At 55.3% G+C, this 25999-nt stretch overlaps 1 protein-coding gene across 6 annotated transcripts; it reads left to right on the forward strand.

Annotated features, from left to right (window-relative positions):
* The first annotated feature begins 11115 nt into the window (after window positions 1–11115).
* Window positions 11116–25147, forward strand: GFI1B (growth factor independent 1B transcriptional repressor). Of its 6 annotated transcripts, none has more exons than XM_049630612.1 (7): window positions 11116–11720; window positions 18025–18144; window positions 18623–18760; window positions 19182–19465; window positions 20072–20209; window positions 21217–21481; window positions 22292–25147. In XM_049630612.1, exons 2-7 carry the CDS (start codon window positions 18045–18047, stop codon window positions 22468–22470), a joined length of 1104 nt encoding a protein of 367 aa, XP_049486569.1. In that variant the 5' UTR covers window positions 11116–11720; window positions 18025–18044; the 3' UTR covers window positions 22471–25147. The 6 variants fall into 6 exon arrangements, with proteins under 6 accessions (XP_049486569.1, XP_049486602.1, XP_049486593.1 ...); XM_049630645.1 differs by having other exon boundaries at window positions 11119–11720; window positions 21316–21481; window positions 22292–25146; XM_049630636.1 differs by having other exon boundaries at window positions 11121–11720; window positions 19203–19465; window positions 22292–24722.
* The last annotated feature ends 852 nt before the right edge of the window (window positions 25148–25999 follow it).

Raw genomic sequence — 25999 nt, forward strand, 5'->3', positions numbered from 1 at the left:
TGCTACGGACAAAGAGGCTGTACTCAGAGTGACAAGGGCCACCTACCCGTGGGGATGGGATTTCAACCTTGCTCCTGGTTCAATCAGGAATTTGCTAAATGGTGATAGGCCAGATGGGCTGTACAGGAGGAAGACCCAGCTTCGAGCAAGACCACCTAAGGCTGTTTGTTTAATAAATGGTCACATTTAAGATATGTGTGAAATCGAAGATAAGCAAGTCAGTATATGGGGGGCCTCAAGCTAAATAAGAAGCTTGAATTATATCTGGAGGCAATGAGGGGGCCCCAAAGGTTTGAGAGTTTTCTGGAGAATATTGGCAAAGGCTTAATCTTGACTTTAATGCCTACTAATTTAACTTTGAAATGCTGGGCTGGCTGTCTCCTTGGACAAGTCCCCATCACACCTCAATCTGCCCCTTGCGATGCCGTGTGCAGGGCCATATTCCATAGTGTGTTTAATTTTAGTCTCACGGTCACTGTGAGACCTCCCCCCTCCCCACAAAGCATGGGCATTCACAACCAGAGGTTCTATTTTAGCCGGGCCTCCTCTGAAGAATATACAGTGATCATTTGGAAAACGATCAGGTTAGATCCCTACCTCACACCCTATGGCAGAATAAACTCGTAAGGAACCAGAGCTCCAAGTGTCAAAAGTAAAACCATACAAGTGCCAGAAGAAAACAACACGAGTGGGTTGTTTGTACTCAGGAATGGAAGAAAAAAAAAAAACTTTCTAAAAATGGCCAAAAAGAAGCAACAAAAGAAAAGGCCGACAAATTAGGCGGACTCCCCCAAAGAAAACAAAACAAAACATCTTTTGTGCGGCAAAGAGGAAACTAAGCAAAGTCAAAAAATAAATCAGCTGAGAGAAAATATTTGCAACTTATACCACAAGCCTCCTAATATATACGGAGAACTCTTGGACTCTTTAAAAAGAAAAACCACAATTATTTCATAGCAAAAAAAGGGCAAAAGACATGAGCAGAAAGTTTGCAGAACAAGAAATTGTAATTGAGTTCAGACTTCTGGCCTCCAGAACCACTGGGGAATAAATTTCTGTTGTTTTAAGCCACCCAGTTGTGGGCATTTGTTACAGCAGCTCTCAGAAACCTATACACTGACCATAAAAAGGAATTTCTATAATTTAAAAACACACTGAATAAGTAAAAATCTATGACTTTATAGTGATACTCAAATTTTAGGGGAAAAAAAGAGGAGAAGAGAGCAAAAAGATCCAATTATGCCAACACCTTCTGATGAAAATCAGCAATTAAATAGAAAAGATTAGGGGCACCAGGGTGTCTCAGTCTGGCTCTTGATTTCAGCTCAGATCATGATCCCAGGGTCATAGGATTGAGCCCCAAGCTGGGCTCTGCACTGAGCATGGAGTCTACTTGGGATTCTCTCTCTCTCTCTCTCTCTCTCTCTCTCTCCCTGACCCTCTCCCCTGCTCATGCTCTCTCTCTCTCTAAAAAAAATTAACTAATTGAGGGGCACCTTGGAGTCTCAGTCACTTAAGCATCTGACTTTGGCTCAGGTCATTCAGGTCATGATCTCACAGTTTGTGAGTTCGAGCCCCATATCGGGACTCGCTGCTGTCAGCATGGAGCTCGCTTCAGATCCTCTCTCTCTGCCCCTACCCCACTTGCTCTCTCTCTCTCAAAAATAAATAAATGAGGGGCGCCTGGGTGGCGCAGTCGGTTAAGCGTCCGACTTCAGCCAGGTCACGATCTCGCGGTCCGTGAGTTCGAGCCCCGCGTCGGGCTCTGGGCTGATGGCTCGGAGCCTGGAGCCTGTTTCAGATTCTGTGTCTCCCTCTCTCTCTGCCCCTCCCCCGTTCATGCTCTGTCTCTCTCTGTCCCCAAAAAAAAAAAAAAAAAAAAAACCGTTGAAAAAAAAAATAAATAAATAAATGAACATTAAAAAACTAATGAGTTTTTAACAAGAGAGAGAAAAGATTAATCGCTTACGTACCTCATATTTGTTCGTTTAATGAGGGAAAGCTCTTCTTTCCAGAAAGAATGCCAGATAACAAACAGAAGGAACGGTAGGATCCGAAGAATCACCATTTGCAAACTCCAGTGAAGGGACTGACTCAGGCCAGGACCAGCAGTGGATGCTGAACCCATTAGGGAAAGACTGTGGGGGAGACAGTGGTCACATAAGGACAGTCCTACTCCACAGACTGCTTCTCAACTCACTTTTATTTATTTTTTTAATGTTTATTTTTGAGAGAGAGAGAGAAAGAATGAGCGGGGGGGGGGGGGCAGAGGGAGAGGGAGACACAGAATCCTGAGCAGGCTCCAGACTCTGAGTTGTCAGCACAGAACCCAATGTGGGGCTCGAACCCATGAATCGTGAGATCATGACCTGAGCCGAAGTTGGACGCTTAACAACCGAGCCACCCAGGAACCCTTTGACTCACTTTTATCATGGAGAGAACCAGCTGTCACCACTTTAACCAACTGACCAAACTGGACATCCTTAAGGTGGGGCAGCCTGATATGGGGGATGTCCTATACCATGCAGCCCCCAGCTATGAGGGAGGGGAGTAGCTGTACCGAAAACATCCCACCTGAATCTACTCAAGCCTTGGCCCCAACTTCCAGCCAGCATGGGGATGGAGGTACAGGTTCAACGGCACCATGAGATATCAGACAAATCCAGAATGCAGGACCTTCCACCAGACCCATCTTGGCTATTATGGGGGAAACACAAAAACAAAAACAAAAAACCCAAAAAACCCTGCAAACAAACTCAGCATCAAAAGAAAGGGGTAGGGGGCGCTGTTGTGTCAAAAAGGACACTAAGGAAACCAGCAAATGCCGTGCTTGAAATTGGGCAAGATCCTGATGTAAAAGAGAAACTTTAAAAGGAAACTGGGGGGAACAGCAAAAAAATGTGAACACGGGCAGGATAGTCAATGGTACTGGGGAATTATTGATAATTCAATAACTGTAGTTACGGGACGATGTAAGGAGTATCTGTTTTTAAGAGATACACACTCAAGTATTTATGGGTGAAGTGTCGTGAAGTCTGCAATAGACCTCCGGAATGTTTTATCAGAACAAAACGGCTTTATACGTGCGTGCATATGCACATAGAGAGATAAACCACGCTTGGCAAATGTAACTATTGTTGAATCATGGTGGTGGATATATAGGTGGTCGTTAGACGTGTTCCATTTACTTTCTTGTTTGAAAATTTTCGCCATAAAAACTTGAAAAAAAAATATTTGAAGATCAAAAAAGAATTGAAATGGGCAGCGCAGGAAAAATCTGTGATCCCTGCACCTCCACTTTTCCCGTCTGTGAAAACGGGGGGGGAGGGGGGGCTGGGTGGGATGGTTGGTTCTTAAACTGCGGTAAAATACACATAACACAACATTTACCGTCTTAAGCCTTTTTAAGTACCCGGTTCAGTGGCCCGAAGTACATTCACGTTGTTGGGCAACCATCAACACCATCCACCTCCAGAACTTTCTGCTCTTGAAACTCCATCCCCATTAAACATTTAACTCATTTCCCCCCCCCCCCCCCCCCCGGCCCCCCCCCCCCCCCCCCCCCCCGTTCTACTTTCTGTCGCTAGGATTTTGACTCCTGTAGGTCCTTCATATGCGTGGAATCATACAGGATTTGTCCTTCTGTGTCTAGCTGCTTTCACTCAGCATCATGTCCCTTACGTTATCCGTGTCCATCCTTTGTTGTTGTTGTTGTTGCTTTTAATGCATATTTATTTACTTTGGAGAGAGAGAGCTTGAGTCGGGGAGGGGCAGAGAGAGAGGAAGAGAGAATCCCAAGCAGGGTCCGCACTGTCAGCGCAGAGCCAGACGTGGGGCTCGAGCCCACAAACCGTGAGATCGTGACCTGAGCTGAAATCGAGAGTCAGACGCTCAGCCGGCTGAGCCGCCCAGGTGCCCCCGTGTGTGTCCTTTGTAATCTACAAACCACTCATCTTGCAGAAACACATGGACATAACACCACCTTTCAAGGACATACTGTCTGAGTCACGAGGGCACCGGGTCGCCACCCTCTGCCCGGCATCTAGGTCGCTTTCTGGGGTGGAGGAGACCTTCCTGCACACTCATGGGGTGATAAGAAGCAAGAGAAGGAGAAAAATGCTGTCCTTTGGGAGCTCTGATAAAATGGCAAGTTGAAAATCAGTGAAGGCAGCCAGTACATGCAAACCGATGTCAACTGCGTACAAATCCCAGGAGCTGGAAGGCTCCCTCCTGTGGATTCTGTGCAGTCAGCCTGCAGGACATTCCTAGTGCCGACGGGCAATGGAGAGCCGGCCCTTTCCCAGACGTGTGTGAATTTCTAGTCCTCTGCAAAGGCGTACGCGTGCCTTCCTGTGGCTTCCTGCCTCTGTGTTCCCTTGAGGCTTTGCTTCCTGGGTCTGGAAGCTTCAGTAAAGCCCCCAGGTCCAGGCAGGCGTGGGAGGGACACAGGACCTCTCCCTGCTTAACAGCCTCAGCAAACTCCTCTTCCCCGGGGAAGCAAGGCCACCACTCGCCAGGGCTTGACTGAAGAGGTTAGGACCCACCGGGAGATCGTCACACTCCCACAGTCGGCTGGTGCACAAACACGCACACATATTCACATGCACACATATTCGTGCACGCACACACACACACACACACACACACCACACGCACTGCTTGCACAGACTTGCATACACGCCTTTCATGCTTCGTGATCCCGTCATGTGCCAGGCGTGGTGCTGGGGAAACACTGGGCGGTAGAAATGGGGGGCTGGGGGGACCCATCCCAGGGGATCGGACAGATCGCCCACACTTATCTTGTGCGGACTTGGCTCTGGTGCCAGCCTCGCCCGAGGGTCGCTTCTTGGTTTTCCATCATTCGGTCGATAATCCAGGTGGCAAAATGCTCCCGCGGACTAACAGGGATGAGGCTTGTGAGGCCCCTCCGCCCTCTCGGGTCCAGGTAGATGATCACAAAGGTTTCAGTCCTTCCTCCTGCCTGCAGCTCCTGAGCGAGTGTCCTGGGAGTATCCGGGGAACGTGAATGCGGAAGTCATCGGGCGTTGGATGAGCAGTAACCAAACGTCACGTGTTTCATTAATAATTGGGGCGCCTGGGTGGCGCAGTCGGTTGAGCGTCCGACTTCAGCCACGATCTCGCGGTCCGTGAGTTCGAGCCCCGCGTCAGGCTCTGGGCTGATGGCTCGGAGCCTGGAGCCTGCTTCCGATTCTGTGTCTCCCTCTCTCTCTGCCCCTCCCCCGTTCATGCTCTGTCTCTCTCTGTCCCAAAAATAAATTAAAAAAAAAAACGTTGAAAAAAAAAAAAAAGACAGAAATTGCAGAATTCTATCCCCAGCTACTGAATAGTTCTGCTGAGAAACAAGAAGTCACACCTACAAAGCGTTTTCATTTATAAACGTTTTTGCACGGGTTACCTCGTTTGCTACCTGCAACAACCCCGGGGTAGTTTTATCCTTGGCCCCATTTCAGAGATGTAAAGTCTGAGGCTCAGGGGAAGCTAGTGCCTGCTCGAGGTCATGCAGCTGGTTGTGAGTCAAGACCAGGCTGCATCTGGACGCCAGAACGATGCTTCCATTTCACCCCAGTGACTGGAGAATTAGACCTCCTCTCTGCGGATTGCCGCTGGGGATTTCTGTTTTATCAGACGCAGATGATACACCGAGGTTAAAGGCAGTGAAAAAACAGTCACCATTGTGAAGGGCTTGCAAGAAGATTGGGAGGCCAGGGCCCCAGTCCTGGCTCTGCTTTGTAGGCTTCTCAAGGCCTCAGTTTCCTCTTCTGAAAGCTTCCGTGGCTGGATGGGGGAATCTGTGGTTCCCCCGGCTCACCAGTCCCCAGCCGCCTCCTTCCACGGAGTTTCCCAGTTGCTTGAGGGAAATTGTTGGAGACCTTCTGAGGAGGGTTCCGGGTGAAAAGTCACTGTCGGGGCGGATGGAGCAGGTCCGTCTTGGGGTCCCCACGTGCCCTGTTTGACACCCCCACCAGGGTTGCTGGGAGGTACCAGGCAGGAACGCAGGCCCTTTCAGGCTGCTGGCCCACACCCCCTGCCTGGGCAGAGCACCCCTCCTTCCACACTTCTCTGAGGCAAACAGACCACCTAGTGAAGTGAGTGCACCCCGCCTCATGGTCACCCAAAGGGTGTTTCTTGTCTCCATCTGGAGATTCCTGGAGGCAGGAGGGTTGAGCTCACAGATCGGGGGAGGCATTGCCTGACGGTGTGGTACTCAATAGCAAAGGATCAATAAAGATTTGTTCGAATTGAGAAACATTATAGGCACGTATCCATTTGTGGAGAGGGGAGAGAGAGCCTGGAGGGTGGGAGTCAGAGGGAGGAGGGAGGGAGGAGGGAAAAAGAGAAACTTAAAAAACACATATCGGGACATGCATACTCTTTTGCTTTTTTCTTCCGACTCTGATCACGCTTGTAATTTAAGCCGTAATTAGATGAATGGATGGGTGGTTGGATGGATGGACGGATGATGAATGGATGGCCGGACCGAAGGTCGGATGGTTTCAGGCTGGTTTTTGCCGCAGGAAAAGGAGGCAGGAGCGCCACCGTGTGGCTGTCTGGTGAATTGCTTCATCCGGAAGAGCAGGGCGCCTGGGTGGTGGGGCTGTTGGCCCTCAGGGCACCGCCAACCGCGGAGTCGCGAGTCGCAGGCTGCGGGGCTCCCGCCACCTCAACTGCCTGCAGCTCCTGGCAAGCAGCCTGGGCCAGGAAAGAGCTCCACAATCTCCCTGAATGCCTTGAGTCGCAACAAGACAGAGGATGGGCGCTTTTCTGGTAGAGGAGGGTGGCCCTACGGCACAGGGGCCCTGGGGCGCCCCACCACCAGGGGTCCTCATGTTCCGGGGTGGGTGGCCTCAGCTCATGTTTGTTGCATTCTGCATTCTGTGGCCGTTCTAAGCCAAGGCCAGAAAGGTGCCCGACGTGACACTGCTGATGCTGTGTGCTGGGGCCCCAGCCTGGACCCTTGCTGCCCACCCGGCACGTTCACCGCCCTCATCTCCCTGGCCTCCCCCGAGCCCGCCTGCACGTGTCTGGGATGTCGCCACGGGGGGGGGGGGGGGGGGCTCTGCACACTGCCCACTGCCGGGCCCTCCGGTAACAGCGGCTCTCGCTTCTCCAGCCTGGCCGTGCTCCCTGCAGGTCAGCATCAGGAGGAGACTCTGTGCCGTGGCCGGTGAGAGAGGGCTCCCTAGCATTCCTGCCTGTGGGTGGTTGCTGGTCCCATCGAGAAGCAGCTGAGTGCCCACTGACAAAGAATCCAAGGGCCGTCATGGGTGGTCCCGGGGATTGTGGGCATCTGGGAAGGCTTCCTGGAGGAGGTGAGAGCAGAACCGAGCTGAACATGGGAAAGAGGAAGGGCAAAGGCAGGGACTGGGATTTGGTGTCCAGCAGGGACTAGACGCAGCACGTCCAAGTGACAAAGAAAGGACGCTTAGAAAGTGGAAGGTGGGAGGTGGAAGCCATGGCCCAGGCACCTTCCTGGCCTTATTCTGCGTGGTGACAACCGCTCTCTCTGCTCCCGAACTCACCCCTGCCTCCTGGAGGTTGGGGCAGGAGGATCGGCCAGCCCTGGCCAATGAGAGACCCCGATCCCTCCCACTGGCATGGCGATTGGTGCGGGGGCGATGGCTTGTGACCGGGCTGGGCCAATCAGAGTCAGTCTGGGGCCTCTCCTTGAAACCACCGAGAAAGGGGCTTCCTTTCCCCTGGGGTTTCTAAGATCGGGGACTACAGCCGACCGTGTCGGTGATCTCAGCCCCAGGACAAAAGCCAACAGAGAAGAAAGCAAAGCTGAGAGATGGGGAGAGACAGATGCAGGCGTGGATTCTCCACTCGTTCATTCATTCACTGTAAAAACACCACTAGGCAAACTCTAACCCTGCTCCTGCAGTGCTTCCATTCGGCGTGGGCAGTCAGGCCAAAAATATACATGAGTAAATACAAAGGCGATAAGTCAACAGGGCAATTTCAGATGATTATGAACACGAAGAAGAACAAAGGGTAGGATGATGGGGCAGAAAGTGGCTGGGGTGGGAAGGTCTTGCTTTAGTTGCCGGTCAAGGAGGTCTCTCTGCAGAGATGACATTTCAGCTGACCCCGGAATGAGTCAGCCATGGGGAGGTCTGTAGCAAGGCCATCCAGGCAGAGGGGACAGCAAGTGCCAATGTCCTGAGGCGGGAATGAATGAGATCTAGACAACATCGTCCGGGCATCTGGATCCAGCCATGCCTGAAGCTGACACTTTTCCGTGACATGTACTAATGGTTCTGTTGTTGTTACAAATTCGGTTTCTGCAAGTTGCTTTGTAAAAAGTGCTGTCCTTTGAAAGAGGTCTGACACCGAAAAACATTGAATGCTGGTCCCTGAGGCCAAGGTTTGTGTCCTGTGAGGTAAAGGGAAATCACTGAAGGTTTTTAAATCGGGGATGAATTTTCCTGACCTGCTCCTTCTTTCTTCTCTAGGCTCATCTCCCCAGTGTCCCACCCTCCCCTCCCCTTGTCCTGCCCTCTACCCTCCACCCGTACTGAACTTGGCTGCTGTCAGTTCCCTGGAGGTCCCGCCTCCAGCTCTTTGACCATGGTGTTCCTCTTTTGAGACACTCTTCCCTACTTTCCTTTTCCCAACGAACTCAGCCTGGCAGCAACCCAGATATCACTTCCACCAGCTTCATTAACTCTCCTTACTCCCCAAGTCTGGGTTCGTTTCCCCAAGCCCGTGCTCCTTTGTATACCATATCTACACCACAGCACTCATCAGCCCGATTTATAAATTTCGGGGTACTGTGTCCCACCTGCCTAGACCAGGAAGGAGCCCATGACAGCTCCTGTCTGGTTCTTTATATATAAATATATAAATATATAAATATATATATATATATATAACTTTTATTTTTATATTATATATATATTTTTACGTTTTTTTAAATGCTTATTTTTGAGAGAGAGAGACAGAGCATGAGTGGGGGAGGGGCAGAGAGAGAGGGAGACACAGAATCGGAAGCAGGCTCCAGGCTCTGAGCTGTTGGCACAGAGCCTGACATGGGGCTCGAACTCACGAGCTATGAGATCATGACCTGAGCTGGAGTGGGATGCTTAACTGACTGAGCCACCCAGGCGCCCCCTGTCTGGTTCTTGTTGGAAACCCCAGCATCTGGCACCTAGCAGGCACTCGATAGACATGTATTGGCGAAGACGGTTATAGACTGAATGTCTGTATCCCCCCAGAATCCATGTTGAAGCCCTGATCCCCAGTATGATGGTGTTTGGAGGTGAGGGCTTTGGGGAGATAAGTAGGTTAGATGAGGGTGGGAGCCCCTTGATGGAATTAATGTCTTTATAAGAAGAGTACAAAAAGCCGGAACTTGAGGACTCTCTCAGTCTCTCTCTCTCTCTCTCTCTCTCTCTCTCTCTCTCCCTCCTTCTCTTTCTCCCTGCAAACCAAGAAGCTTGTCCTCACCAGAAACTGACTCTGCCGGCACCTTGATCTTGAACTTCCCGGTCTCCCTGCGAGAAATAAACGTCGTTTAAGTCACCCGGTCTGTGGTATTGGGTGGCAGCCCAAGAAGACCAAGACAGGGAGGAAGCGCCGAGGGAAAGAGGGCAGAAGGAGGAGCCCGGAACATGACAGGTGCCAGTGGTAACTTGAATAAATGAGTGGATGACCCGGCACAGGGCTGCTGGAGGGATTTAGCCCTCGGGAGAGGCTAAATGAAGGCGCTTCATTGCCACGGCTGCGTGCTAAGGCCAGGGGTGTTGGAGGGGACCCCGGGGGCTGGGAGGTTTCAGACGGCAAGGGCCTGCCTGATGCTGCACGGGGGCTCCGCAGGCCTGGACCCTGCTGTCCCGCAGAGGGGTCCCAGTGGCTCCCGAGAAGGCCTGCTTTCACTTCCATTCCGGGCTGGGATCCTGGGCTAGGAAGAGAGCCCCGGAGTTGGTTACTAAAGAGGGGAAGATAAGGTTGTGGGATCACAACCTTAGAACAGCAGCTGGCCTGCGTCTACCCATCTCAGCAGCTTTACCCCAAACAACCAAACACCCCAAATGCAGAAAGTGGTGGGTAAAGTAAGCCACAAAGAACTGCGAGACCATTTACTATGTTAATAAAAGCTGCGAGAGAATTGGGGCAGCTCTAAATAAAATAACACTCGGTGGAAAAAGAAAAGACCCACTGGTTACGCAAAATAGAACTTTTTAAACATTTATTCGTTTTTGAGAGACAGAGCTCGAGCTGGGGAGGGGCAGAGACAGAGGGAGACGCAGAATCCAAAGCAGGCTCCAGGCTCCGAGCTGTCAGCGCAGAGCCCGACGCGGGGCTCGAACTCACGGACCGGGACATCACGACCTGAGCCAAAGTGGGACGGTTAACCGACTGAGCCTCCCCAGGCGCCCCTGCATAAGCAAAATGTAGATGTGCACATATAATACAGTGAGGATGGGAAGAAATGGGAATTTGTGCTTAATGTCCTTGGATTATTTTTTAAGTTTTCTGTATGATGACACACAGTTCTAGCTGACTGTCAGTAATGTGCAAGATCCAAAGAACACTCCAGATCTTTCTACACACTCTCTCCACCAAGGAGAGACGGAGGGCTGAGGGCCATGGTCTCCTGTGTGCGCCCTGCGTGCTGGGACCCGCGCCCCCTGCGGCGGGAGCAGGCCCAGGTGACCTCGAGGCAGGACCCAGTCGCAGAACAGCCTCGCCCAAGACCCCCTTTCTCCTCCTGTCGGTCTCATCGGACCTGCGTGTTACCTCGGGGCTTCCTGTCTCCAAACTTGTTTTCTTACCGAGGGAAACATAATCTCTCCAGCGCTGGGCTGGGAAGGCATGCAAATCAGCCTAACAGTGCTCGGTTTTGTGAGTTCTTCTCTTATGCAAAACCTCCTGAAATAAATCAGTCATCCCTAAGCCGTGGGAGGCTTGAGGGGCACAGGAGGGAGAAGGTGGGGGAGCAGGGGATGGGGCCCCAGCCTACCCCCGGTCTCCTCGAGGCCGCCAGATGGCGGCACGCGCAGGGCCTGGGGCCCAGAGTGCAACCTGCAGGTGGCCGAGGGGCTGGCTCGCGGGGCAAGCGCCTGGGCTGCTCCTTCCCCTGTGCTGGGGTCAAGTCCGGGGAAGCGTGAATTTGACCTTTCTTCTCAAAGGTCACCTCTGCAAGGACGAGTGGAGCCTCTCTAGGGGCCGTCTGGGGTGGCTTTGGAGCCCTGCGCTCCTGGCTTGGGATGGAGGGAGAGAGACAGAGACAAAGGAAGGAAGGAGGAAGGTGACGAGTTTGTACAAAATCAGGTGTACGAGGCAGCACTTTATTTTCACTTTAATTTCTTTTTAATGGGATGATTTAGCCGCTCCTTTCTCTTCCAGCAGGTCTGGGGCGCGGAGGGGCGCAGAGCGCGGCTCCCAGGGCGGAGGGCTGGCGGGCGGGAGCGCCGTCGGGCCCGGGAAGCTTTGATAAGCAAATGCCGGGGCGCTCTCTATTGGCTGCTCCTTCACCGCCAGATTTTGACACAAATAATCAGATTGAAAATCAAGGAGGGGAACAGAAGAGGGAAAAAAAAAAAAAAAACAGAGAGAGAGAGAGTGAGTGAGGGAAAGGGAAAAAAAAAAAGGAGAAGTATCTATTGGAGCAGAGTCCGAGGTTGACAGAGTGGAGCCGGTCCCCAGAGAGGCTGAGTGAGGTTCCCACCAAGACCCGCGACCGACCCGGACGCCAGGTGAGGGCTCCATCCCAGCCTTTTCTTTTTAAATTTGCATGTGTGACTTAGGTTGTTTCCAGGCAGGTTCCCGGGGCCCTTCTGCAGTCATGGGGAGAATAAGGTGGGCTCGGAGATCTCTTCCATGGGGCACAGCTTTCAGTGTTTGAACCCGGCCGGGGAGAAGGCAGTGGGAGGCAGAGCCCGTATGGGAATTACGCCCTCTGCCAACCGTGCATAAGTACCCTTTCCAAAACTCCATCGGGTCTGCCAAGGATCACCTGTGTGTGCGAGGTCATACCCACACCCCGGATCTCCCAGGGACCTGGCCAGAGCGTGGGGCGACACTCCTTGAGGTGCCTGGCTTGGGTGGGGGGGAGCGTGGGGCACAGACTGGCTGTGTCCCCCCCCCCCAGCCCTCTGAACTTGCCTTGTCTATAAAACAGGAGTGAACCCCAGTTCCTGGGACACTTTGAGAGTGAGTGCCCTCTCATCCAGAGCCTCGTGAGGGGAGAAGGGAGAGTGCCTTGTCCACTGCCCTGGCCCCCAGCCTCCAGGAACGAGAGGGCTGTAGAAGGACACATGTCGTCTCAGTCTTTTCTACCTAACTTTGGAGAAAAACCCTAGTTGAGAGTGGGCGTCTGGGGTGAGGTCCCCGCTCTAAAACAGGGTTTGTTAAGGGGGAAGGTGGTCCCTAGAATCGCTGTGGGTAGCTGCTTGTGTACATTTTTCTGAGATAGTCTGAAGTTTTCACGAGTTGCCTAGAGGGGGCTAATGAATTTGCAGGCTCCGAACTTGGTTCTGGTACGAGCTAACTGAGCTGCACCTGCCCACGGGGCTCACGCCTCCTAATATTTCTTCGTAAGCAACGGACGGGGAGAAGATTTCAGTCTTAGTGAGCTGGCAAGTTTCTCGTCCTCGGAGGTGGTACACAGGGGACCCTTTATGTACAGAGATGTGTGAGATGGCCTTCCAGCTCAAGATCTGGGGGTCGGTATGCTGGTTTCCCTGCAGAACGTTCCTGGGGAGCATCAGAGACCCCCATCTGGGTTGCGTTTGATGGATGGAGTTACCCAAAACCAATGCAGAACATTTTCTCGAGGTTTTCGGGAGGGTGGGTGGGGTGGGGGTCCTCTTGGAGAACCACAAGGACTCCCGACGTGTCTGGGGCCAGATCGCCACCAGAAAAATAGCCTGATCACATGTGATCTCGACCCTTTTCGGCAGCAACAGAAAACCTCACCGTCCTTAATTTAGAGGGAGGTTTTTTTGTTCATTTGTTCTCAGGCATTCAGACCGATGGGAACTGCTCCAGTTCAGAGATGTTGGGGAAACGTGTTGTTCGCTCATTTGTGTTCTCATTGTGGTAAAATACACATCACAGGAAAGTGACCGTTTTCACCATTTTTTGAGTGTGCAGTTCTGTGGCATTAAATGCATTCACAATGTTGTGCAACCATCACCACCGTCCATCTCAAGGACTCTCTTCATCTTCTCAAACTGCAACTGTCCTTTCTGTGTCTATGAATCCGACTTCTCTGGAGACGTCGTATAAGCCGAGTCCTATGACATTCGTCCTTTCGTGACTGTCTTATTTCGCTTACACGTGCCCCCAAGACCCATCATGTTGCGGCAGGTGTCGGGACCTCCTTCCTCGATACGGCTGAATAATGTTCTGTTGTATGAAACAGCCATATTTTGTTTGTCCACCCCCTGCTGATGGACAGTTGGGTTGTTTCCTTCCATCTTTTGGTTATTGCGAACAGCGCTGCGATCAATTTGGGTAGACAGGCATCTGTTTGAGTCCCTGCCTTCCGTTCTTTTGCGTGTAAACTCAGAAGTTGGTTCACTCAGGATAATTGCAGTGTCTCAACGTAAGAGGAAGACGGGAGAAGTGCTTGCAAATTTCAAATAAGAATAATGAACCGCTCTCCGCGCGGGGCCCCTCACATCGCCCCGGACCCATTTCCCCTGACTCTTACCTGGAAAAGGGTTTTTAATTTTTGTTTGTGTTTCCCCTTGAGTCACGTCTTTAAACAGAAAGGAAGTCTGAAGCGTCCTCTATCACTGACTCTGAGAAACAACGGAGTCTTACCCAACCCTCCCAAAAAGGGAACCCGGGTGATGAGTTTCTCAGTCAGGTAGGTCAGTCCCGCGTTGAAGGTCAACAAATTGTGCATGGGATTTTAGAGCAAAAGGGAAGTTTAGAAATCTCTTAGTCCAACGGTCCCTTTTGAGAGATAGGAAAACCAAGCCCCAGGTTGGAGGCTGACGTGGTCAAGCTCAAGGTCACAAAATCAGACCCAGCCCCACGGGAGGCCCGAGGTGCCTCGTCGTGGGGAAATCACAAGGCTGTGGCTCTGCGTCCGCCTGGGAGTAGGGGTGTGGGGCTGAGATTCTGACCCCGGGGTCGGGGCACCCTCTATCGGGATCGAGGGTTTTGGACGAGATGTTAACACCAAGTCTCTTTCCGGAGGCCGATACCATCAAGACCTCTGTTTCATGAAGAAATCTTAGGGTTCTTTCACAATCTCTGCTCCGAGCCCTTTCTCAGAACCGTCGAGTGAATCAAAACGGTGTGGTTGTTAATTAACTACAGTATAGGTGATTGGTTCCTGTTTTTTTTTTTTTTTTTTCTTTTAAACTCAGCTAACAGGGGCCAAAAGGAAGTTCTCGCGGTGTGTTTGCCCCCACGGGCGCTTAAAGGCTGGGCCATGAGGCTGGCTGTGCCTCCCTGCCAGGCTTAGCTGAGAGAACTTTCTGGGGAGGGAAGGGGAGGAAGCTGGGGACTCTGAGGGGATCACCAGAATAGGCCCTGAGGGTCGCCTTCCTCCAGCCAGGGACCCTGCAATCTGGGCCCCCTTGCTCGTGCACTTGTGCTGTCCTGGGTTCTAACCGGTTGACCTCTATGGGGTCCTCAGGCTCTGAGCCCAAGGGAACACCAAAGCTTCCTGAAGGAAGTCTTTCTCACCTGCTTCTCCACTCAAAGCTCTTCAGGAACCCACGTGGAACTTCTGGGTTCTGAAAAAAAACAGAGGGATCGAAAGAATTGGATCCCCCCCCCATCTTGCCCCACCCACCAGCCTTCCCTCCCTGTTCCAGGCGGGCAGAACCACAGATGCCCACGGGCAGAGCCCTGGGCCAGGAGTTCAAGTCCCAGCAGAACAGGAACACGGGGCCTGGACAAGCCACTTTCCTCTCTCAGCCTCAGTTTCCCCCTATGAGCCTGGAAGACAACCTTGTCCCCAGTGGGTGTCAGTTTGGTGACATCGTGCACACCAGGGAGCTTCAAATGCCTTCCTTAGCGTGTGGAAGGAGTTCCCTCTGCACAGAGTAAGCGCCCGCCCGGTGGTCTGACGGTCAGGAGCATAGAGGCCTGGGGGGGCGGCCTGGGATCTGCTGGGGATCATGAGCCAGTCTCTAAGCCTCCGTTCCTCCTCCGTAAAATGGGGCAGTAGCAACTCAGCCCCCAGGTCAGAATTAACCGAGCTAAGGCCACTCAGATTCTGGCTGCAAGAAGGATCTCCTGGGATTCCAGCACTGAAGCTTGAATGCCTGCCTTTGGTTCCGACTTCCTAATAAGATACTATATAAAAATAATAAATCATCTTTTGATGGAGAGACCATGGTCCCTTGGAGGCCTCCCCCCCGCCCCAGCCGCAGAACAAAAAGCAAAAAAAAAAAACAAACCAAAACCCAGTCCCCACCTCCCCCTGTGTGTGTGTGTTGGGGGGGGACCCCCGCTGGCTCTGCCTAGGGTCTGGCCTCCCCAGGGGGTTCCTGGGGCCAAGAGTTAGAAGGGGAAGGAAGGGGGCTCTGAGGAGCCCGGGCGGGGGAGGGGGAGGGGCAGGAGGAAGAAGACTGTCCCCGGGAGATAAGGCCACCGCAGGCTGCCCGACAGCCTGGGGGGGGACAACAGGCCAGGCAAGCCTTGTGAAGCCAAAATCTGACAGCTGGACGGGACCCCAGGGCCTTCAAGTCCCACCTCCTAGTTTCAGATCCCAGAAGGGAAGGGCCTGGAGCATGTCCCTGGTCCCGGTCCAGGGCTCAGCCCTGTCCTCAGAGTGCACCTGCTTTGGGCGGGGTACTGGGAATGCAAATGGACAGGCCAGGACAGGATGTGGGCTGTGCCTGCCTTCCTGAAGCTTCTTCTCCCATGGGCTGAGATGCCACCACCTGCTCTGTGCTCCTGCAGCCCAGGCCCCACGCCAAGCACTTTGCACATTTGTTTGCAAGGAGGTCCTTTCTGCTCCAACAGTCGCAGGAAGGTGGGTTGCGATCCCCATTTAGCAGATCTGGACACTGAGACCTACAGCGAGGAGGGCAGGGCCTAGGATGACCCGGGAGCAGAGGGGTCTCTCCAGACTCCCGATGCCCTGGGGGCTCTGGTGAGGGGCAGGCAGGCCTGGGCACAGCTGGGGGGGGGGGGGTCCGTCTCCTGCCTCGTTCGGGGTCCTCCCTGGGGGAAGGGGTTCCTCCCTGGGCCTGCTCCAAAGGCAGGGCTCCAAGCTGCTCTCTCTAATCTCCCTCCTCCCAGCCGGTTCCTTGCCTTGGCCTTATCACCCAGCCCTGGCTGTTGTTGGAGCAGCTATAATCCTTTTCCCGCGCTTGGCCCTATGGTCCCTGCAGCCCTCCGTGGCTGCTGGCCTGGGGAAGGGGGTTCCTGCTCCAGTGCCCGGGAAAGGGAGCAGCAGAGGAGCCACCGGGAACGGCATTGACAAAGTATTTCCTGCGCCCCTGCCTGGGCATGGCATGGGGGTGAGGAGGAAGGAGCCCCACCCAGATGCTCTCTGTCTCCCAGGAGCCCTCAAGGGAAGCCGGGAGCATCAAGGTGTTCTGGCTCTGCCGCTCCCCGACCCCCGCCTGGGGCCAAGTACAGGTCCCTTACTGATTTGGGCCTCGTGTCTTCCCCAACCCCCTGGCCGCTGCCCACTGCTCGGTTCCTGCAGTTGGCGGACATTGGCCTCCTTCTCCACGTCCGGCCTCCCAGTAGGGTGCACTGGTGGTCTTCTCCGGCCTTGAGCCCCACATGCAACTCCAAGCCTCCCCTCCACCCCCATGCAGAGAGAAGGCTCCTCCCTCTCTGGGCCCTGGACTCCGGGCCGGGGCCATGGACAAGGGGCGGCCCTGCTCTGGCTGCATCGGCACCAGGGTAATGCGGATTTGCTATTGGGGTGGCCCTGATGCAACCTGCCTGCCCCCGGTCCCCTCCGTGGTAAGCACTGAGCACATGAGAGACCCTGGCTGGCACTAGGCACCTGGATGCCATGCCTTACAGAAAAGGCAGTAGGCCCAGAGAGGTTAAGCATCTGCGCCCAAAGCACACAGCAGGTGAGCCGAGATTCTAACCCATGAGCATCTGACTCCAAAATCTGCACTCGGACCACCCCTTTCCGTGGCCTCCAAATGCAGACGCCACAGGGGTGAGATTCAGCTTTCTGGCTGCGGGGCCCACGGGGGAGGCACCCCTGCCCTTCCTCCTCTGCTCCCAGTGCAACTCAGGGCGTGTGGACAGGAGCAGGCTGACCCTGGGGGTTTCTAGAAGGTGGGTGTATTAGTTTCCTGGCAAGGGAGCAGTAGGGGAGGGAAGGTTAGGATTTCTGCCATAGGAAAATACTAGAAACCGGGTGGCTTAAACACTCAATTCATTCTTTCAAGGCTCTGGAGTCTGGAGATCCAAACTCAAGGTTTCAACGAGGTCAGTTGCCTTCTGGAGGAAGGAATCTCCAGATTCTGATTCGTGGGTTCGAGCCCCACGTCGGGGTCTGTGCTGACGGCTCCGAGCCCGGAGCCTGCTTCGGATTCTGGGTCTCCCTCTCTCTCTGCCCCTCCCCCACTTGTGCTCTGTCTCTCTCTGTCTCTCAAAAATGAATAAATGTAAAAAAAAAAAATTAGAAAAAAAAAATTTTTTTATCCGCCAAGACCCTATTTCCAAATGAGGTCACATTCACAGGTTCCGGGGAGTCATGAACTTCTTTTTTTTTTTTTTTAATTTTTTTTTAATGTTTATTTATTTCTGAGACAGAGCATGAGTGGGGGAGGGGCAGAGAGAGAGGGAGACCCAGAATCCGAAGCAGGCTCCAGGCCCCGAGCCGTCAGCACAGAGCCCGACGCGGGGCTCGAACCCACGAACCGTGAGATCATGATCTGAGCCCAAGTCGGTCGCTCAACCGACTGAGCCACCCAGGCGCCCCAGGAGTCATGAGCTTCCGGGGGACACTATTCAACTCAGGACAGTGGGTTCTGAGTACAGGAGGCGGCTCCAAAATACAGAGAATGTTGTCCTCTTGTCCTTCCCAACCGTCCTCACCCTCTCTCCGTGCAGGTGTGGGGTGTGCGCTCACAATGCCACGCTCCTTCCTGGTAAAGAGCAAGAAAGCTCACACCTACCACCAGCCCCGCCTCCAGGAAGATGAACCCATCTGGCCTCCTGCCTTTAGCCCTGGTGAGTCAGAGCTCCCCTGCTGTGCCCACCCGGGGCTCCCTGCCCCCCCCCCTCCCGCGCCCCGTGTTGGGAAGTCTGCAAGCAGGGGGGGCACGGCATATGTTGGTTGAACGAATGAATGAATGCACCCGTCTCTTCTGGCCCCTTGGGATGACGGAAGCTTCCGGATTGGAGCTGGCCCTCCGCAGCTGACATGTGGGTCCTAACCAGAGTCAGAAAAGATCTAGGGCTGAGCTCAGGTGCTCAGAAAACTAAGCCTGGTCCAGGAGTTCTCCTTCTGGGTCCCCTTTGGCCGCAGCCCTGCTCCCCCCATCCTGGGGCCCGGTCAGGGCCCGTGCGCATGAGCAGCTGGGGACAGCAGCAAATGGGTCTCTGGGTCCCCATCATCTTGGGAAGGGTGTCCCCCACCCCACCCCCTGCTCCCTCTGGACTGCCCAGAGCTGTGGCCGGTGGCTCTGATGGTCTTGTCTCCCCACAGGGGCCAGGGACCAGGTCCTGAGCAACGATCCCGTCCTCAGCACCCTGTTCCCGAACCAGCGCCTGGCCTGGACTGACCTCAAACGGGAAACAGAGCTGGAACTGGACCAGAGCCTGACCAGGACGGCCTTGGTGCCAGGTAGGCGGGCTGGGACCCCCGGCCATCCACAACCCCCACCCCCCCACCCCCACCCCCAACCAGTGCAAGTGGAAGGAAGGGTGGACGGGCTCTGGAGTCAGGAAAGAGCGACAAGGTCACCCGGATGCGATCTGAGCTCTCCAGCTTCTGCCTGGCCCCCTCTCGGACGGGGAGCTCATACCCAGCTGAGAGCTTCTGTGTGGTGGGCGGGCTGGTACGGTGGGTGAGGTGGGCACTCTGCGGGTGCTGAGGGCGTGTTTCCGGGGTGAAAAGGTGAGGAGCCACAGTGAGGACCCAGGCCCGCTCCCACAGTAAATATCTGGGTTACAGACCCAGACCCTCAGCGTGAGGTCGCTAGGCGGGGAGGGGTGGGAGTGGCGCCCTAATGATAAATAAATGAATCGCCACCCTACATGTGTAGACACGCGTCCGCTCTCCACAGAGGGCCCCGCTGTAATGCCCCGATCCCAGGACAGGGACTCCGACTCACCCCCGTTCTACAAGCCCAGCTTCTCCTGGGATGCCCTGGCCTCCTCCTATGGCCACAGCTACCGGCAGGCCCCCTCCACCATGCAGTCTGCCTTCCTGGAGCGCTCCGTCAGCCTGTATGGGAGCCCTCTGGTGCCCAGCACTGAGCCGCCCTTGGACTTCAGCCTCCGCTGCTCCCCGGGCATGGACGCGTACCATTGTATCAAATGCAACAAGGTAAGCAGCTGGGGAGGGGGGCGGCAGGGGGGGGGCGGCTCACGGGCCCTGCTCTGCATCCCCTCTGCAGGTCCCTGGCAGGGGCAGGCGTCCACAGCCGGGGGCTCCCTGTGCTGCGAATCTCGGGTCCTTTGGCGGGGTCAGGGCTTCAAAATGCTCGTCCCCATCATGGTGTTTGAGCCCTGACTGTGCGCCAGGCCTGTGCGAAGCACTTGACGCGCCTGAGCCCTGGGACGTGGATGAAAGGCTAAGGTTCAGAGAGGTTGAATCACTTGCCCCAGAACACACAGTAAGTAGACGTCAGTACCAGCGGGCTGACTATTCGGCCTCTAGAGAGGGCCGGGAGGGACTTTTTACATGCTCCCACAGCCCCCACTTTAGAGACAGGAAACCGAGCCACAGAGAGGGAAAGGGACCTTCCCAGGACACACAGCAAAAGCCAGCAGAATCGGCAACCCCGTGCTTCCCCTCCTTTATGCCCGTCTGTGCCTGGGCACGGAGGTGGAGGGGTGGAGGTGGCCTTGGGACCCCAGGCCCGGCTCCCCGTCCGCAGCACCACCCCCCCCCCCCCCCCCGCCGTGGCCTCACGCTCTGCCCTGCCCTCAGGTGTTCTCCACCCCACACGGGCTCGAAGTGCATGTCCGACGCTCCCACAGCGGGACCCGGCCCTTCGCCTGCGACATCTGTGGCAAAACGTTCGGCCATGCCGTGAGCCTAGAGCAGCACACGCACGTCCACTCCCAGGTAGGCAGCTCGCCAAGCACCGCCCTCCCCAGCCCCGTCCTGCTCTGTGCTGCCCCCAGGAAGCCTGGGAGCTGTGCCTGGGTCTCTCGCCCTGCCCCTGAGGGTGACACAGACCAGGGGCCCTTCCCTCCCCCATCTGGGTCCCCCAAACCTGCTCTTCCTAAAAATGATTACATGATACATATTTTAAAATTTGTTCTCTATAGAGAATGTTTGTTCTAAAATGCTAGTTATGTTACAGTTTTCCCAAAACTGTATATAATATGTACAATTATAACAAACTTCACTCCCTGATGGACCAAATCAACCTCACGTGCCGTTGGAAGAGGCTCCTGGCCCAGTGGGATTTCGGGGGGCAGAGAGATGTCTGTGACACGGAGAAATGATCCTGCCCTCTGGGTGATCAGTGCAGGTGTCCTCGGCTTTGAGGCTCTCGACTTCGAGAATCTTGGGGTCAGGCTTCGATGTCCGTCTTGTCCCACGTAGCCCTTCTTGAATATTCCATTCCAGGGAAAGCACCCGAAATGACCTGAGTTGCTAACACCGGAGTAAATAGAAGCTGAGGCAGGAAAGGCAGGATATGGGCATGAGAGCTTGTGAATGCAACATGGGCTCAGCTCTCCACCCTTCGAGGTCATGACTGCTCTTGTAATGTCCAGATGAGGAAACTGAGTCTCCGCGCGGGGCGGGGGGGGGGGCGGTTAATGACTTGCCTGAGGTCACGTTGGCCTATAAGGGGCAGAAGCCAGAATTGGGCCCCAATAATACAGACCCTTAACCACAGTCCACGACGGTGCCCCGGATCAGTCGGTCTCTCAGTCAGTCAACAAACGCATGTCGAGGCTTATTTTGCATGGGATACTGTAAAGGTTCCAGGGAAAAACCCACAGGAGGCCACTCGGGCCCCATGTCTCGGCCCCCGTTGGAAATGCAGAAATGGGGGTCTCTGGGTCCTCTCCTCCAGGCCCCGTTCTCGAGGCCACCCCAACGAGTGTCCTGTTCCTCAGGGGATCCCGGCAGGGCCCGGTCCTGCACCCAGCGTGGCAGTCCCGGGTCTCGAGGCCCCGCCTGCGCCTGACCCCCCGGGGCCTCGTTTCCTCCGGCAGGAGCGCAGCTTCGAGTGCCGGATGTGCGGCAAAGCCTTCAAGCGCTCGTCCACCCTGTCCACGCACCTGCTCATCCACTCGGACACGCGGCCCTACCCCTGCCAGTTCTGCGGGAAGCGTTTCCACCAGAAGTCGGACATGAAGAAGCACACCTACATCCACACCGGTGAGGCGCCCCGGGTTCCCCCGCCAAGGCCGCCCCTGCCCAGGCGCAGCCTCTGGGCGCCCCCACCCTCCTCTGTTGAAAGGTCCCCCCCCCCGTTCAGCCGAGGGGGGTCAAGTTACACAGTGAGGGGGCGCTCCCCTCCTCGCGGAGGGCTGGCCGCACGGTGCTCTTTAAGCACACATTTAGCGCCTGGGAAAAACACCAGGAAAGAAACAGCAAACGTGTGCTCTCTGGGTAGAAGTGAGAAGGGCAGGCGACTTTGTCTTTCATTCCTTCATTCCTCCAGTCATTCGCTCCCTGGCTGCTAAGCGAGTGCCTCTTTTGCACCAGGCGCTGGGCACGTTGACAAACAGGATGGACCCAGTCCCTGCCTGATCTCAGGGGGCGTAGGGGGTGACAGAGTTACAGTATTCTGGTCGGGGGGTGCAGGGGGTGACAGAATTGTAGTATTCCTGTCTCCCTCTTTTTTTTTGTTTAATGTTTATTTATTTTTGAGAGAGAGAGAGAGAGAGAGCACACGAGCAAGGTAGGGGCAGAGACAGAGAGGGAGACAGCACAGAGCCCGATGCGGGGCTCGAACTCACAAACTGCCAGACCGTGGCCTGAGCCCAAGTCGGAAGCTTAACCCACTGAGCCGCCCGGGCGCCCCTCCTGTCTCCCTTTTGTGGCTCCTTTCGAAAGTGAACGTAGGCAGGCCGTGAGATAACACGGTGAAGCTCGGAGAGCAAATGCAGGGCACCGAGGCCGGGGGGTGGGGGGGGGGTGTGGCCTGGCACCAAGGCCCTTGACCCCGTCCTTGCTGCCCCGCAGGTGAGAAGCCACACAAATGCCAGGTGTGCGGGAAGGCCTTCAGCCAGAGCTCCAACCTCATCACCCACAGCCGGAAGCACACTGGCTTCAAGCCCTTCAGCTGTGAGCTGTGCACCAAAGGCTTTCAGCGCAAGGTAGACCTGCGGCGGCACCGGGAGAGCCAGCACAATCTCAAGTGAGGCTGCACCCGCCCCCGGCTCCGGGCCAGCCCGCCCTGAGGTCCCGAGACCCAGAGGGAGGCCGGCCTCGTGCACCCACACTTCCCCGCCCCCCCCCCCCCCCCCCGCCAGTCCCCTGGAGTCAGCACCGGATGGGAATCTTGCAGCCTGTTTTGAGACTCACGAAATTGCTGTGTGACCTCGAGCAAGTGGCTTTCCCTCTCTGGACCGACGTGTTCCTGCTGCAAAGGGTGGGGACTGGGTCGGGTCTTTTCTGAGCTGAAGTTGTCTAGAGATCTAAGAGCTTGGGCGCCTTCCCCAGGGCAGAGCCCAGAAGGCCAGCGTAGCCCCCTGTGGACAGGGGGAGGCCGAGAATAGACCGGAACTGGGATCCACAGAGAAATCTTCCCCCTGCCCGCTGCCCTTTGTGCTGAGATCTGGTTTTCAGCGGGCCTCTTTCTGGCTGCCACGGATGGCCAGAGCCGTCTCCTGCCCCAGCGGGAGGCCCGACACCCCTCTGCTTCAGGCAGTGCTGCTGGCACTCAGCTGGCCATGGGGGTTCCAGTTCTGCTTTGAGGCCATGGGGCTGGAGAAAACAGCAGTTACCGCCATCAAAAGCCTGTCCCTCTCAACTGCTGTAAATCCAAATAAAGACACAGATTTATTTACATTTGACCCGCGTCTAACAAGTGCCTAGTGGGTGCGAGCTGGCTTTGGGAAGGGATGGCAGAGAAGGCTGGGGTGCCTGTCTGGCTCAGTCCGAACAGGATGTGCGTCTTGATCTCGGGGTTGTGAGTTCGAGCACCACGTTGGGTGTGGAAATTACTAAAAAAAAAAATTAAAAGCCAACAAAACAAAACACACACACAGAAAGCTGTGGAGTTGCTGGCCGACAGGTTGGGGGACGTGTGCCCAGACCAAACTGGTGAGTGCTGGAATAAAGTGTAAGAGACCCTTGGGGCAAGGTTGCTGGGGAAGGGGGAGGCTAATGCCGTGCGAGCCGGTATCTGTTTTCTGGCTGCTGTTAACGAATTACCGTGAAGTTACTGGCTTAAAACAATACGAGTTATCCTTGTGCGGTCCTGGAGGTCAGGAGCCCCAAATGACTCTTACGGGGCTGCACCCAAGGAGTTCCCAGGGCTGGAGCCTCCAGGGGAGAGGCCGGGGGCCGCCCTCAGCTTGCGGCCGGTTCATCCGTCTCGAAAGCAGGCCTCTCTGACCCTTGTTTCCATCTCCCGTGTTATTCTTCTGCCTGGCCTCCCTCTTGTAAGGACGCTTGTGATCACATGGGGTTCACCGGATGATCCGGCATAATCTTTCCATCTCAAGGTTCTCGACGTCATCGCCTTGCCGTGTGCTGAATAATGGCCCCCAAAGATGACACCCGCGTCCTAATCCCTGGAACCTTATATGGCAAAAGGGACTTTGCAGATGTGGTCCAGTGAAGCTTGACGCGGCCCTTCACTAGCTGTAGAATGTGACAGAGGGTCCTTGTCCATTGGGAGGATTCTCTGAGGCCGTGCAGCAGTGAGCAGGGCCGTGAATGTCCTGCCCATCCTTTGAGGCCCACTCAAATGCTGCCTCCTCCATGAAGCCTCCCTTGGTTATTCCAGCCAGGAGCTCTCCCACCTCTGAAGGCTGAGCTCTTTGGGCTTCCCAGCTCAGGACCCACTGAACCTGCAATGATTATATGTGGGTCACTTTCCCCTCTGCCAGAAGGTATTCTCTGGGCTCCAGCCCTCAGCACCAAGCCCATGCCTGGCCCACAGCAAGGGGACACTTCGGAATGAGTCTCCTCCAGGTACCGAGTGGGACCCAGGGTTTTCACACAGCGAGTCTAACCCACACAACCCTCTGCAAAGGCGGTGTCATTATCCTACACAGCAGGCAAGTGCAGAGTTGGGATTCCAATCTGATTCAGGGGCAAGATGGCAGCGTTCTTCAAGTCTCTGTTGACCCTTCCTCCCAATGAAGCCAGCAGAGGCTTCCCCCAGACCTCCCATCTGCTTGAACCTGTGGGGTCCTGAGGCCTCCTGGACGATGGCAATCCCTCCTCCTAGGCTCTGGGTCTGGCCAGACAGGACCCCTCCACACTTCATTCCAGAGGCGTTTTCTGTTTACCATAGCCAGAAGTGCCCTGACAGGTGTATGAAGCAGAGGTAAGGGGTTGAGATTTGCATGGGAGGGTCGTCTGGCCTCCCTATCAGGCTCCCCGTTTGTGGGGTTTCCCAACAAAGTCTTGGAGACCACCCGCTTCCCCCTCTCCTCCGGTCCATGGACACAGAGGGGCCCACAGAGGCAGATGGGCATGCCCAAAGCCACACATGGGGGCCAGGCCTGGCCTGGAATGGATCCGTGTCAGGGGCCAGGGAGGGTGCTGGGGACACGAACACACAGACACACACACACACACACACACACACACACACACATGCACGGATGGGGAGCTGCTTTGCATGTTCTTTGTTTGCTAAACAAAGCCACACCAATATTAGGAATTTGGCCACTTCTGCAGCAGGGCGGGGTGAGAAAGAGAAGCCGGGCTCGACGACAGACAGACACACACGTTTCTTCATCCGCGGGGGTTCCAGAGCTCACTTCCACCGAGCCCCCCGTGGTGTGGGGGCTGGGGGACAGTGGAGGCCGGAACCCCGTTTGCACGTTGCTGAGAAAGGGGGCCAGTGCGGGCAGGCGAAACTTGCTTCCTGTCCCAGGGGAGAGAGATTCAGCCCCGTGTGGAGGGGCCTGGGGGTCGTTGGGGGGTTGGGGGCTGCTCCGCAGATGCGCTGAGCCTAAGAGCCATGCCGCTGCCCCTTCCAAAGTCCGGACCCTCGCGCAAGCCCAGGGCTGTCGCAGGCAGGGCCGCGTTCCCCGGAGAGGGCTCAGGAACCAGCACTTTGCCCGCCGTAAGCTCCCCGTCGAAGTCCTGTCTCCTTCAGGACCCGGGCTGCGCTCCTCGCACTGGGCTGGGGGCCGCTCAGCCGGCGCAGGGGGGCAGCACCCTCACCGCCTGTGCCTGCAGGGGCGCCCCCGGGCCCATCGTCCACCTGCCATCCTCTTCTGCCGCCTACCCGCTTGGACATTTCCACGCCTGAGTCACAGCGTGTGAACTGGAGGACACTGTCCAGCCCTGTGAAGACCGCCCGCGGCTTCCCTTTGCCACATACGGGGACAGGAGCCCAGAGAGGGGAGGCCACGGCCCAAGTCACGGTATCTATTAGCCGTGATGGCACAGAAAATCCAGCCTAGTGGCCCCCGGGGCCGTGGGATTGATTACACAACCCTAGGGGGCTCTGTTTACGTAGGATACGGTGCACATCGTGGCGTCTGAAGTTATTTGGTGACCGCTGCCCTGGCCCCGCTGCTGAAAGGTGGGTGGGCGTGGCCGGGGGCCCGGGAACACTTCAGGACGCCCTCAGCAACTCCACACAGAGCACCGATCTACTCGACAGTAAGTAACAACATTAGTGTTAGCATAGTTTATTTTTTTTACTTTTTTAATTTTTTAAATGGTTATTTATTTTTGAGAGACAGAGAGAGCACAGGTGGG

The sequence above is a fragment of the Panthera uncia genome, chromosome D4 (assembly GCF_023721935.1).
Source record: "Panthera uncia isolate 11264 chromosome D4, Puncia_PCG_1.0, whole genome shotgun sequence".
NCBI classification, from domain to species: Eukaryota; Metazoa; Chordata; class Mammalia; order Carnivora; family Felidae; genus Panthera; species Panthera uncia.